This window comes from Hakea prostrata, chromosome 3 (genome assembly GCF_041222555.1).
Source record: "Hakea prostrata isolate BN-2017 chromosome 3, UWA_Hpros_2, whole genome shotgun sequence".
Lineage (NCBI taxonomy): Eukaryota > Viridiplantae > Streptophyta > Magnoliopsida > Proteales > Proteaceae > Hakea > Hakea prostrata.
The window spans coordinates 12,635,276-12,649,837 of record NC_142602.1 but is presented as its reverse complement, the minus strand read 5'-3'; the positions used below and the strand labels follow the sequence as shown (position 1 = coordinate 12,649,837).

The 14,562-nt window shown below is 39.3% G+C and overlaps 2 protein-coding genes across 5 annotated transcripts; both read left to right on the top strand.

The window, feature by feature from the left end:
* The first annotated feature begins 1,343 nt into the window (after positions 1-1,343).
* Positions 1,344-8,064, top strand: LOC149020841 (uncharacterized). 4 transcript variants are annotated; one of them, XM_089149052.1, is made up of 7 exons: positions 1,344-1,452; positions 4,036-5,018; positions 5,099-5,180; positions 5,781-5,847; positions 6,707-6,892; positions 6,985-7,045; positions 7,489-8,064. In XM_089149052.1, exons 2-7 carry the CDS (start codon positions 4,346-4,348, stop codon positions 7,716-7,718), a joined length of 1,299 nt encoding a protein of 432 aa, XP_089005178.1. In that variant the 5' UTR covers positions 1,344-1,452; positions 4,036-4,345; the 3' UTR covers positions 7,719-8,064. The 4 variants fall into 4 exon arrangements, with proteins under 4 accessions (XP_089005178.1, XP_089005179.1, XP_089005177.1 ...); XM_089149053.1 differs by lacking the exon at positions 1,344-1,452 and adding an exon at positions 1,459-1,778 and having other exon boundaries at positions 6,707-6,856; XM_089149051.1 differs by lacking the exon at positions 1,344-1,452 and adding an exon at positions 1,459-1,778.
* A 97-nt stretch (positions 8,065-8,161) lies between these two features.
* LOC149020840 (uncharacterized) lies at positions 8,162-12,735 on the top strand. Its single transcript, XM_089149056.1, has 3 exons — positions 8,162-8,718; positions 8,877-8,980; positions 9,060-12,735. Exon 3 carries the CDS (start codon positions 11,079-11,081, stop codon positions 12,351-12,353), a length of 1,275 nt encoding a protein of 424 aa, XP_089005182.1. The 5' UTR covers positions 8,162-8,718; positions 8,877-8,980; positions 9,060-11,078; the 3' UTR covers positions 12,354-12,735.
* The last annotated feature ends 1,827 nt before the right edge of the window (positions 12,736-14,562 follow it).

Here is a 14,562-nt window from a genome sequence, read left to right as displayed (position 1 = left end):
TAAATTCAAAATATCAGGAAAATTTAAAAAATATTGTGTGTTTTAAAGTTACCAATTGCTTCTCTTGTTTTTGTCTTTAGGTGGGTGGGTTATGTGGTTGGGTGGGTTGTGGTTAGAGAAAGAAGATCACGAAGGAGGGTTTTTGGGGAAGGTTTCAATGGGATGAATTGCTGAGAATCTCAAGTATAAATCTGCAGAAATACCTGCCTTGTATCTTCAATGGTCAATGCAGTTCTTGGAGGGAAGCTTTATTTCCTGAATCACTAGAAGTCACGTTCAGAGGTCTTGTTAGGCTAAAGGCTTAATGTGTAGCAGAGTGCACGCTACACAGTAACCATTAGCCTAACAGCCTGAAGCACCCATAAATTGAAGAATTTCAGTTTTAACTTTTTTGCTTTTGTATCAGTTCCAGCATATATTCAGAGACCAGTTCATAACAATTTTCTTGTTCTAAACTGAAACAGGAGCATAGAACAGCTTCCCAAAAAAGGATTCATGAAAGGTATTGAGTTTTCTGAACTCGAAAAAGAAAATTCATGAAAAGTAGTGTTTTCTGAACTTCATTTCCTGAATCATAAGAAGCCACAGAGGCCTGAAGCATCCAAGTATTAAAACAAGTTCATGCAACTATCTCGTTACAAACTCTACCAATTGCTACCACTATATTCATTTCGGTTCTTTCCTTCTTGTGTCCTTTTGGATCTTCAGATTTCATTGTGTTCAATTTGGTCCTCATGTTCTTGTTTTTGTTCCATATGCTCTTAACCTTTGAGGGCATAATCCCTCCAAATGTTTCATTACAAGAGTCCAGAGATTAAAGGGTAGAGAAAATGCCTAGAGTACCAGGCGCTATGGCGTTGAGATAACCCATGCCATCCTCCCAGAGAAAGTTCGAATGACCTTTAACAAAAGGGTACCTGTACCCAAAACCAACACAGGTGGGGTGGGTATGTATAGACATAAATGCAAAAACTAGTTAGTAAAATAATTTGAACCATTAATTATAATTGATTTCATCAACTTTACAACATCCGAAGAGAGAATATATATTGGATGGACTCCTGTTCTTTGGAATGTATATTCTTGTGGGCCCATTTAGCCCACACCAGAACCCGGGCCCATCAATAAATAGTCACATTGGATAACTGAGCGCCCCAAAAGTAACCATAAAATCAAGAATTGTGTATCATCAGAATTTATTTTTTGTTTTATTATTTAATTTAATATGTATTTCTTTTCTCGACATCCAAACATAGATAGATTCATTGACTAAATTTTGTACTTGTTAGGTGTTCCAAGTTACAACTCACAACCACCGACTTAACTTGACCGACATTTGACAATTGACATGGTGGGGTTGGAATATGGAAAGACGTCACACGTGAGAAACGAAGATCGATCGATTTGGCACGCGGAGGCCGCAAACAGTTGAAACTCTCACACGTTTACCAGGTTCGTCTCCGAAGAACTTCAGATCTAATTTTCCTTTTTTGTCGTCGTCAAATTTGTGTTTTTTTTCTTCTTTCTCTTCTCCTTCTTGATTTTCTCGCATTGGATCATCGTATCTAGGAGGGATTCCTTTTCTTGTTTGTTTCTTAATTCTGTTTGTTCTTACTTCATCTACTCTGCTTCCCGTCGGTTCCTCTCTATACTTTTTATTTTCTGCTATTTTGGTGGAAAGTAGGCTTTTTTTTGTTTGTTCGGATTCTTCCCAGTAGGGATTTCAACTGCCGAAGCGTTCAAGGGGCTATTTGATGGATTAGTTTGTTCTTTTGAAGGTGAGTTCAGTCCATGCTTTGTAAAATAGGAAAGTTAAGTTATTTCTTTAACTCATACTCTGTTTTGTCCGGAAAATGTGCAATTAGAGCAACTATTATCTTTGTACCCAAAAAAGAAGAAGCAACTATTATCTGTTTTCGAGATTTAAAGTCGATGCTTACACATTGAGTAGCTTGTTTATGGTTTCCTGTAATTGAAAATTGAATACTAGTGACAAAAACCTAGCTCCAAGCAAGCCTTTGATTTTTTCGCCTTTCATGACTGGAACTTGCACAGAAAACTTCGTATAGTGAAGTAGTAGAATCACTGACATCTATATCTATGGCAATGCAAGTGAATCTATCGTGCATGTATAATAGATTATATAAATGGTGTATGGCTCACTTAGAAAGTCTTGTTTGTTGCCTATTTAGTGAGCGCCTGGCCTTTGTTCATCATAAATTCTTAGCTGTCACACTAATTCTTGTGAATTGGGGATTTCTTCATAGGTTTTAAGAAGGCACCAGATAGCCGACATGCAATTACATGAGTTACATATTTTACATGGCTACATAAGGACAAAACACAAAGCAATGTTGCCTGCTGAGACAGTCAACCTTTTTTAACCATCCTTTTCTTCTCACTCTTGTTCCCTGCAACCACCTCCCTACCCCCCTCCAGAAAGATAAGAAGAGGGGGTAAAAGTCTGCCCACTTGCTAAATTCATTAATTTTAGTCATAGTAAATGTATGCGTCCTTTCATGTAATTCAACTATTTTCAAATGTAGCTGCATTTTTACCAGTATGCACTATAGAAAGTGTCGAGTGGAAAAAAGAAGAGAGAAATGTAATTTATAAATTCTATGCTGCTTCTACTATTTCCCCCCTATAGATTAAAGTCTAATCTGAGTTCTGTGCTATAGGATCTATATTTGGGGGCCTAATATAGCATGTTGGGTAACTTAGCTTCTACTTGTATTCCACTTATTGATTATTACGTGGGCTAACTTTTTATCAGGTTATTACATTAACATTTCACATTCTTTCATATTTTGGATGCACTTTTATTTCACCCTGTTTCTGTATTTAAAGGAGAGTGCTGATTTAAGTGCCTAGCTTGTTGGCAATGCTGACACTCAACCATCAGCTATCCAGGTTTGGTTCACGGTTCATACTGTTAACTTGTAGCCGTTGGGAAATCGCATAATAAACCAGTCAGATAGTTCTTACGGTAATCCCATTTGATGAATGCAATACTAATTCCTTTTTCCATAGTAGTACCATCGATGTTGGCAGGATTGATTCCTTTTTCCATTTATTCTTTGTTGCTTTGGTGGCATTAATCCTTAGCTTGTAGCTTGTAGCTTGTAGTGTGATCAGAAAGCATCTCATACTTAGATGTTGGGGCAGGATTTCAAAACCCTATCATGCAGCAGTAGTGGTAATATGATCTCACAAGAACTTTGCAATAGCTCAAATCCTTGATATTTCTTGCATGAAATAAAACCTTATAAAAAACGCATCGTGAACAAAATTATGATTAAGATTCTTATAGTTTAAGTTTGAGAGTAGAGGCTGCAACATTCATCATATTTCAATTGATACATTCCTTCAAGAAAATACCATGGATCAACATTTATCGTGAATGTTGGATTAAGTATTTTAATCTTATGACCTATTATGGTCCTTTGGATTGTTAGAACACACATGGTCCACAATATTTTTTCTTAACTAGGAGGTGGTGGGGGAGAAGGATTATGGTTCGTAAGTTTTATTTAATTTTTCTCCTAGAAGCTCTTCGTGGTTGGTTCTTACTTTCCTTGGCCTACTCCATAAGGCTGTACCCTTTTCCCATTCTCTGCCTTCTTCTTTTATTTGTTATATAATTGTTTAAATTATAAATATATCATATTGGTACAATCAGTGTACAAATCTCCAGGTTATTTTTGCAAGCTTTAGAGGCTTTTGGGCATGATCTAATCTCCCCCATGCATGATAGTTCATAGGTTTGATTAAACTTCTCCCGAGAAGATCTTCCTGGTGGGTCATTCTCCCTGACCTTGAATTAGTCCACAACCGTGTGCTTTCAGGTGGTATACAAATGTGCAGCTCCTTTTGCAACACCTGAGGCTATTCGGAATGATCTGATTTCCCCCATGCTTATTCTTACTTTTGTTGATGATGGATTTTTGTTCTAGTACTTTTGGTATCAGGGCAAGGAAATTAATTTGAAACTTTGTTCTTAGGGAGAAGCTCAGATAATTAATGTTATTGCAGGTTCAAATTGAGAAAAGAGAGGTGCAAGAAAAATGGAAGAAAAGGAAGCAAGCTTCTTGTCTGTAAGTGACAGATAGGACAGGACGAGCAGACAATTCTTGGATGAGAATGTGGAAATTCCAACTCTAGACTATGCTGTTAACTCATTACCAACTTGTAAAATTGCTTCTAGTGATAACTAAGTGCATGATACTTCCTTGAAAGGATATCGAGCCTTGCAGTCTCAGAACAACAGAAACATAGATACTGCTCCGTGAGAAGTTGAAAATAGCACTGATTCAAAAGAAACATAGAGAATCATGAAACATTCATGGATGCTGGTATGACGCCAGAGGTGGTTTGTAGCTTGTCAAGGGGTGCAGATAAAGTTTTGGAAAAGAATGGAAAGAGTGGCAAGGCTAGTTCAATAATAACATATCAGAGGAGAAAAAAGGTAATACATACATATCAGAGGAGAGAAAAGGTAATACGTACATATCAGAGGAGAAAAAAGGTAATACCTATTAAAACCTATCAAAGAAAGAAAAGAAAATCCTCGTGCTTCTTATCTAATATTATGGAGAGAGTCAAAGTGATACAGACTGTGCAAAACAATCCAACAGGAGAGGTCTCTGTTAGTTGGTCGGGTGATGAGAGCAAGGGGAGAAAAAGTAACAACAATTGGGATATCAAGGATGAGTTGAATTCAATAACAGAGGGATGTAATGTTTTTTGCAAAGGGAATCTAGAAGTATCCGTGGATGGACACAAGATGGAAGAAATGCTGCCTTCTTGTGACGTGAATATAATGAAAAACAATGTTTCGGTTGGTTTCATCGATAAAGAAGCCAATGTGTTAGAGAAGTTACCTTCTTTACCACGAAGATCACCTCATTCTTCCGGGAGAAAACTACTTATTCTTGATCTAAATGGTCTTCTTGCTGATATTGTGCCTTCTTTCCCTAGAGGATACACACCAGACAAGAAATTTGGGTGTAAATCATGTGAGTATTGTTTCTGGAACTTATCTTCATCAAAATTTGACCTTTGAAATTGCTTATTCTGACATTCTTTCTTGCTTCAGTTTTCAAGAGGCCATATTGTGATGATTTCCTGAAGTTCTGCTTTGAGAGATTTGAAGTGGGTATCTGGTCATCAAGAAACAAGTACTCTTAAGCCTTTGCTTGGATAGTGTGTTCTATTTTTTCATTTTGTTTTGGAACTTTCTAGTGGGTACACTTAGACCTGTAAACGGATCGGATTCGGATCAGATACACTAATATCCGAATCCGAATCTAAATCCGGCAAAATTTTAGAGAAGGCATCTGAGTTCGAATCCGAAACTTTGTCGGATATCCGATAATAATCCGATCCGATAAACTATCCGATTATTGATTGATAATTGTCATTTTTTTAATATTTTTTATTATAAATTTCTAATATCCGTTTACCGAAAACCGGTATCCGAATCCGATTATCATCCATTTTTAAAGAACAAAATGTTAAATACTTTACTCTTTCCAGATAAATTTTTATCCGGATATTATCCGATCCGATATTCAATTATCCGAATCCGAATCCGGTTGCTTAGCGGACGGATACAGATATTTTCCGGTAAGAAAAATTCCGGATACGGCTACCCTTAAACGAATACGAATGTGAATTCGGAGGCGGATTTCAGCTATCCATTTACAGGTCTAGGTACACTTTGTGCTGTCATTCTATTTTTTACAGGATGATGTCTAAAATTTATTATACTGCTGCAGGAGAAATGTGGACAGTGTAATTGATTTCCTCATGAAAGATATGAAGCATAAGTTGCTATTTTGCTGGGTAAGCAAATTTGATTCTGAAATATGTGTATATGTTGTTTTCAGTTGTTTTTATACTGACACCTTTTTTTGAAGATCCTAAAATACTGAATAAACTTCGCTCAAATAAAACAAATATGTGCTACATTTGTGAAAATGCGATTAGAAGTTTGGGTGAAACAATAATACTTTGTTCAGCTGGTATTGTCTTATACCCTTGCCTGAGAGTGAACTACATTTGTGGTCGTGTGTTACAAACCCCCCATTAGTCTTTTATGTGGATCTGGGGTTCAGTATTGAATCAATCAAGCAGTCAATTGATCCTCTTCTTGCTGGGTCTTGGTCGTTGTTTGCTTGAGTGCCTCAGCAAGAAGGGCTAATAATAATACTTGTTCTATTACTCCTCTACCCCCCCCCCCCCCAACCCCTCTTGATCTCAAAACCCTAAAAATATCTTTTGATGCACCGGGAAATATCACAAGGGATTGTGATGAACTTGATTGCATTGCAGCTGCTAGTTTATTAATATTGGCATTTTTATTGTGATTTACAATGAGGATAAAGAAGTCTGCCCCCTTCTATCACATCCATATAAGGATAACAACTTCAGGGGTAGGCAACTCTCACCTTTATCTTCAGTTACAATGTAGCCTAATTGCTAGGAGAATGCAAGTCAAACAGATTGACGTTGTTTCTGAAATCCTCCAGTACTGCTGCCACCTTGCTGACCTCCAATCTAAAGTTTGTATTATTTTGCTTGCCCAGTTATACACCTGTGAATTCTTAATTGCAGTGGAACTGATCTAATTCAAGACCCATTTTGAATACAATTAGTGACAAATTTTGTGGTTATCTTCTGTTTGACTTAATTATCTGTACAGGACCAATCACATTGCACTGAAACAGGATTCTTTACTATTGAGAACAAGCGCAAACCGCTCGTACTCAAAGAACTTAAGAAGTTATGGGATAAGCATGACCTCAATCTTCCATGGGAGAAGGGAGTCTACAATGAGTTTAACACAGTGTTGGTAGATGATTCTCCGTACAAGGCTTTATGCAACCCAGTTGGGTTCTTCATCTTTAGGTGTTTTTCTCAATTTCTCAATGTTTTCTGGATTCTATTCTTGTCCTGACTTTTTATTTCTCCGTCATGTAGCCACACACTGGAATCTTCCCAACTCCATTCACATATCGTCATATGAAGGATAATTCTTTAGGTAAGACATTTCCCAAAATTTGATCTCCGTTTAACAATTGTTATTTATAATGAAAATGGTGGTAATGAAGGTACATGAAGGGTGCAACACTAGGATAACGTTGTGAGTTCCAATCGTGTGACATGTATAGGGTTTTAAACTTGTCATGTGACCCCGTGGACATCTTAGTTGAAGTCTGATCCCTGTGGAAGACAACACACTAGATCATTCTCCTGAAGAGGTCATAAAAATAATGGGAAATCATGCAAAAAAGGATTTATGAATTAATACACTCATCATGCCTAGAGTCTCCCATCAATTTGGTAGGACTGACCACCTTATATAATGAAAAAATCTACTCCAGTGACATGTTCACTTGTGTTTTTATGATGAATATCCAAAAATACAATTTCATATCCTTGTCACGTGCAAATATGCATAAACTCCATGTTTGTTTTTGGCAGGCCCAGGAGGTGATCTTCGAGTTTATCTGGAAGGATTAGCCATGGCTGAAGATGTTAAAAAGTATGTGGAGGAACATCCATTTGGTCAAGTTGCTATCACAAGCAAGAGTCCATCATGGGATTTCTATCATAGAGTAAAGACAAAGATAAATGATGTGCGACAAAAAGAAAATGTTGATGGTTCTTCTCTCACCTCTGGTCAAGAGCTCTGCAAACTTAGTTCCAGATGACAATCATTATTGATGGGCTGATCTCAATTCAGCTCAAAAAGTGCTGCTTCAGTTACAAGGATTCCCAGATACAGTTGATGGTGGGCATGGGTCGTTATTTTTCCAGGTTATCTGTAAGGACAGCAGGAACAATCAGTCTAACTTTCCACCTTTAAGAGAAAATCTTTAGTGTCTGACTCCTACATCCTGACCACCTGCTTTTTGTGACCACCGGGATTGGCTAATCTGTACGTATGGATTTTTTGTGACCACTGGGATTGGCTAATCTATACGTATGGTTTTTGTTATTATAATTTAGCTGTATTTTTACTAGTTTATTACCCAAAAGCGAAATTTTTGTCTTCAAGATTTGTTTTCCCTCAGATATCTGAAGTAGGGGATTTATCTGAACTAATTTCAGAGGGATTATTGTGCGAATGATGAGAATGTTGGAAACCTGGAGTTAGTTGAGAAGTTAAAATATGGCCTAGTGATACAATCTAGAGGCTAACTGATATCGATAAATGGCGAAATTGCTGTAGAACGATAACAAACTCTGATCGTTTACATAGCGAATTATTATTTGAAGTATTCGCTTTTCGTAGGATGGAGAAGGTATTCTTAAGATACAACTGAAATTAATTTTTCACAACCCACGTAGTTTTGTCGAGATGTAATCGAGTCCCCAGGCTGCGTGTGTAGGAATTTGCTCGTGCAATTCACTTCTTCATCCAATTCGTTAACAAAAACAACTCTGAGTTGAAGTTTTGAGAATTTATGCACCAAGCAGCTCTGGGACTGGACCAATTATTCCCCTATTGAAATGTGCAACATGTCCCTGACGTCAACCTGTGAAGGCAGACTTGGAGAAAGAAACTTGGAACTTTGTATGTGACGAACAAGACCATTTCTAACTTCCCATCTGGTGGAGGGGTAAGACTTCAGGAATCGAAAGGGAAGGAAGAGGAAAGTGAGTTCATCGGATTAGAAATTGAAGCAAATACGCAATCGCTCCAGTCAGGTACGCTTTAAGACACACGGATTTATTTAGGCATTTCATCAGTTATTTTCCTGTCGTTCTCGATGATCACGGTCAGAACCAATTCTCTTCCCGGTTTTCGGGTTTTTTTTTCCCTTTCGTTTTCGAATTCCAAAATCTCTCTAGGTTTTGTTTCACAGTGGGAGAACGATTAGTGGGCAGCTGATTGAAGTGGGTGCTGACCCCGGTATTTGTCGCTATTCTGAAATCCTTGGAGTGAAATCCGTGCTAGTTCTCACAACTTGTATGCAAGACAGTTTTATTTTTGTTCAAAATGGTTTCTTTCGAGTGGAAATGCTTAAAAATTTCGTTTGATTTCGCAGGATCCCATGGGAAACAATTTCAGGGTATAAGGCGAAGGAGGACTGCACTGGATTGCGTATCATCTGTTTAAAGCCGGAAAGACTTGAAGAGGAAATAGAAATGATTGTGAAAGTATCGATATCACTTCTTGCTCTGTGCCGTGGTGACACTAAAATGTGCAGATTGTGTTTGGAAGACAAAGTCTCGGGTTTCTGTGCTGGGAGGAGTTGAAATAGGTGTGATTATGAAACTATGCCTGTTTGGATGAAAATGTGGCCAACTTCATGTATGATGGTGTCATCTCTTATAAAGAGGTTTGTGCAATGTTACAGGTCAGACGGACAAACTGGGAGTTGGAAGAGGAAAAGATGCTGGTGAAGCATGGTTTGCCTTACGTGTGCAACGAGAAGGCCTTAAACGAGAGAAAAAGCCTACAGAAGTACAGATGGTGCCAACCCATAAGGAGAGAAACAGAAATGAAGATAATGCTTCTTTGGGAATATATTTAACCACAGGATTACTGTTCACTGAGAGTTTAAAATCTGTTTGACAGAGCCAGGAGCAAGTGGGTGTTACAGATGGAAAAGTCAGGGGAACAGAGAGAATCAGATTTCTAATGGGTTTGAAACTGATTATCTGGGTCAGAAACTGTTGAAGAATACAACCTCAGGAATTGTTGAGACTTTGCAAAATCTATGAACATCACGAATCGTTCCAAAAGCACAGGTGGAGGGGAAAAGACTTCAAAGAAGAAATCCCTAAGCTATGCTTGAAAATTTTAATGTAGATGGAGACCTTTTCGGATGGGGTGGCCTAAGGTTGCTGGCTTATGCTGCTTTAGTACTAGGAAATCATGATCAGGATCGGAAAAGGAGGACAAAGAAGTATAGGACATCCAATGGGTCAGAAACTGATGATCAGGCTCAGCAATCATCCAAGAAGACTACCCCCAGATGCGTTAAGACTCCGCAAGATCTACAAGCACCACAGGAAAAAGCAAAAGGCACAGATGGAGGAAAGATAAAGTCGAAGAAGAAAGCCCAAGATAGATGTGAAAATTCTGAAACAGATGGAGACTTACTTAGGATGAGTGGCCTAGGGTTGCTGGTTCATGCTGCTATGGTACTAAAAGCAATTATGAACAACGGAGCATGGAAAGGGATGGAGAAAGGAGAACTAGAAGAAGATACGTGATGCACAAAGAAGTAAATATGAAGTTCCGAAGCTGTCAGAAGAGTGTAGACTGGAGCCTCTTGTTACTTCAAACCAGGATATCGGGCAAATGATAGCTGAAAAGGGTGAGGACAGTGTACAGGTTATAATGAAGAAAAAAGTCTAGTCATGTGATATCCAAGAAAAAATTGAATTGGATCAGAAGTCATTGGAGGAGAATAATTTAGTGACACCGTCGGGGATAGAAAAAGGATGTCTGTTTGAAAGGGACAGAAAATCATGAAGAAGTTGCACCCGGAAAGATAAAGAAGAAGAAGAAGAAGCAGAGGGAGAGGCTTAAAGCCATGGAAATTAAGGACGCCAATAGAAAAATGTTGGAGGAAAGCTAGAAATCAATGCCGAAAATAGACCTTGGAGATTCTTTTGAAACTGAGGTTGGTCAGGGAGAAGGGAAGTATCAACTTGAATAAACCTATTGCCTACGGAAATGATGACACGGATCAAAATCCTTTAGACCCTTGTAGCTTGGATATGAAATCGTCGAAGGTTGAAGCAAGATTGAACCTGCCATTCAGAGAGCAGAGAGTCATGAAGAACTGAATGTGACAAATAAGAAAAAGAAGAAGAGGAAGAGGAAGGGAGAGAAGGAGCCTAGTGATGCTGAAAACAGTGGCCTGCATCAGCATCCATTGAAGGATGGCAACTTGGAGTGGCAGCAGTTGCCATTGGAACAAAGCATAGGAAATAATGATACCCATGGAAAGCTGGTGGAGGGTGAAAGCCATAAATCAACGGCAAAAAGAAAATCTGGAGACTGTTTTGAAACAGAGGGTGGTCGGGGAGAAGGAAGCATTGTGTGGAAAGAGATGAAGAATCACGTTGCCTGTGAAAGTAATGGTAACACATACCAGAATCCTATGGAACCAGATAGTTTGGATACGCAATTGCATCAGGTTGGAGCAATGGTGGATCGTGATATTCAGAGAGCAGAGGGTCATCAGGAAGTGAACACAAAAAATCAGAAGAAGAAGAAGAAGAAAAAGAAAAGGGAGAAAGTACCCAATGATGTTGAAAACGGTGACCTGCATCAGCATCCATTGGAGGATGATGACTTGGAATTGCAGCAGTTGCCATTGGAACAAAAAATAGCAAGTTACTACACCCAAGGAAAGCTGTTGGAGGGTGAAAGCTATAAATCAATGGTGAAAAGAAAACTTGGAGACTGTTTTCAACCAGAGACTGGTCAAGGAGAAGGGAGCATCATGTGGAAAGATCTGAAGAAACAGGTTTTCTGCGAAAACGATAACACAGACATGAACCCTATAGGGTCAGATAGCTTGGATATAAAATTGCCGCAGATTGAAGTAAGATTGGATCCTGCTATTCAGAAAGCAGAGGGTTATCAAGAAGTGAATGCCACAGATCAGAAGAAGAAGAAGATGCCCAATGATGCTGAAAACTGTCAACTGCATTCGCATCCACTAAAGGATCACAACCTGGAGTGGTGGCAGTTTCCAAGGGAACAAAACATAGAAAATAACTACACCCACGGGAAGCTGTTGGAGGGTGATTGCCATAAATCAATGGTGAAAAGAAAATTTGGAGATGGTTTTGAAGATGAAGGTGGTCAAGGAGAAGGGAGCATCATGGGGAAAGATCTGAAAAAACATTTTGCCTGTGATAATAATAACACAGACCAGAATCCTATGAAGCCAAATAGCTTAGATATGAAATTGCTGCAGGTTGAATTAAGGTTGAATCCTGCTATTCGAGGAGCAGAGAGTCATGATGAAGTGAATATCATAAATAGGAGGTTGAAGAAGAAGAAGAGGAAGAGGAATAGGGAGAAGCCTGTCTTTGATGTTGAAAACAATGACCAGTGTCAGCATCCACTAGAGGGCAACAACTTGAATTGGCATTTGGAGGGGGAATGCCATAAGTCAACAGTGAAAAGAAAATTAGGAGATTCTACTGAAATAGAGGGTGGTGAGGGAGAATGGAGCATCTTGTTGAAAGAGCTGATGAAACCTATTGCTTGTGTGAATGATAATGCATACCAAAATGCTTTTGAGTCAGATAATGTGGATATAAAACTGCCACAGGTTGAAGAAGGGTGGATCCTGCTATTCAGAGAGATGTAAGTCACAAAGAAGGGAGTGCCACAAAGAAGAAGAGAAAGAGGAAGAGGAAGAAGATGCCCAATGATGTTTCGAAATAGCGGCCTGCACCAACATCAATTGGAGGATGGTTACTTGGAGTTGCAGCAGCTTTCATTGGGAGTAAGTATCTCAATTGCTTCTAATTCAAAAAATGATGATGAAAGCAGAACAGTGAAGAGGGCAGACTGGATAAAGAAGAGGCATTATCATGAAAGTGATGAACTTGATAAAGGCGATTGGAGGAGGTCATGCAGGAGCTGCTGGCCAAAGCAAAGCCATGCTAGCTCATATAGAAATGCAACGTAATATCCTGAAAACATTATTAGCATGGTAGAAATAGGCAAAGAGGGAAAAAAAAAAAAAAAAAAAAAAAAAAAGGAAAATCAGAAAAGGCTTAATGATCCTGGAGGCACAAGCTGGTGGAGGAGGTTTGCCTGTAGTTGTACGTTATAGAAATGCTAGTTTCCATCACACACAAATGGCTATGTGAAAAATTAGGTTTTTTTGTTTTTTTTTGGGGGGGGGGGGGGGGTGGTGTGAAGTTGTTCTTGTGAGATCGAACCAAAGCTTGAAGCTTCTTCTTGAAAAGAATCATGCAAGAAAGAGAGGCTCCATGAAATAAAGGAGGATGAAGAAGTGTGTGTTTTGGAATATTGGTGTGTGTAAGAATCAACTTAAGCAAGTGGGTCTATTCTTATCTCTTCCGTTCCGATTCCTTCTGGACTACTCCCCTGCCTTCCAACCCTTTTAGGATCTGGAGGAAGCTTCTCTTGTTGCGCCCCTCGCGCCTTCTCTGCCATATACACCTACATTTCTTTCGGCCCCACCGCTTCCTTTTGGCTAGATCTGTGGCATCCGATAGGAATTCTATACAACCATTTTGGTCCCCGCACTGTCTATATTACCTGTATCCCCAAATCCACCCCCTATCTACTTTCATCTCAAATGGCGCTTGGTCCCCTTCCCCTCTCCCCATTCTCACACAAGGTTGGGGAGTCTCTCCCCCCTCTCGTGAGTTCCTCTTGTGACCTTACTATTTGGCTGCCTTCTACCACCAAAACCTTCTCCACAACCTAAGCTTGGAACCTTCTCCGTCCCCATAACCCTAAACCCCCTGGCCCCCTTTGGTCTAGTTCAAAGGTCACATTCCCGACCATTCCCTAACCCTTTGGAGGGCCCTTAACCTTGCTCCCCGCCTAGTCCTTCCTTATCGGCCACCATATCCCCATTAGCCCCAGCTGCATCCTTTGTTGGAACGGTTTGGAAGACATTGATCACCTTTTCTTCTCTTGCCCGTTCTCCAGATCTATCTGAGGAAAAACCTTAACTTCCATTTGGCCCCTCTTGAGGCGATCCTTTAGGTTTACTCGTGATTGGTTTTGGATTTTGAGAAACTTTGCAGGTACTTCCATTTGTGATTGGATTGGTAAGTTAGTGTACTGTGCCTTTATCCATCATCTTTGGTGGTAGTGCAACCTCCGGGATGGACATCCAAATCCCGATCTATAGATAAGATTTGAAATGCCATCTATTTTAATGTATCCTCTAGACTGATAGTTTTTCCCCACCCCCTTGTTGATGATACCCCAAGGAATAGACTTATTGTTGTCTCTTGGGGTCTAAACTCTTCCTTTCGGTCTTCTGCCTAAAGACCTTGTATTCTTGCTTTGTTGTCTTCTAATATAATTATTTATTCATAAAATAAAAAAAAGAAAATCTTAACAAAGATATCCTGTAGTCCATGGTGAGATATCAGGCAGTTCGCAAAGAGGGGAAAATCAAGAGGAAAACATTAAAAAGAAAAGGGCGAATCTAGTGTTGAAGACTTCCATACAAGCATAGTCCTTTGGGGTGGGGGGTGGTTTCCCTACGCAGTCTTACCCCAGCAATTTCTGCTGAGAGGAAATTATTTTCATGCAGAAAAAGGAGAGTAAACCATGGTGGCAGATAAGTTCCCAACTGCTTTTGACTTCTTCATCCTTGAATCGCAGGAGCTTGGTAATTTCCATGGTAAAAGTAAACCTGGAGGCAGGGTGTATTGCGCATCTTATTTTCATTTTTTGTTGCTTAATAGTTTGGTTTGCTGGTTTCTTCATTGTTCATTTGTTTGGTTTGCTTGAAAATAGTTAATGGTGTTAAGAGTGACATATTTTGATAATTTGATAGGAACAAGTGTGCAGGGCAGAGTGCT

What these genes read in the sequence shown, in the direction of transcription:
- LOC149020841 (XM_089149052.1), top strand. Translation starts at nt 4,346, where the DNA reads ATGGATGCTGGTATGACGCCAGAGGTGGTTTGTAGCTTGTCAAGGGGT. An exon ending in ATCTGGTCATCAAGAAACAA is followed by an intron (nt 5,181 to 5,780) that starts GTACTCTTAAGC and finishes ATACTGCTGCAG; the next exon opens with GAGAAATGTGGACAGTGTAA. An exon ending in TATGAAGGATAATTCTTTAG is followed by an intron (nt 7,046 to 7,488) that starts GTAAGACATTTC and finishes TGTTTTTGGCAG; the next exon opens with GCCCAGGAGGTGATCTTCGA.
- LOC149020840 (XM_089149056.1), top strand. Translation starts at nt 11,079, where the DNA reads ATGAAGAATCACGTTGCCTGTGAAAGTAATGGTAACACATACCAGAAT.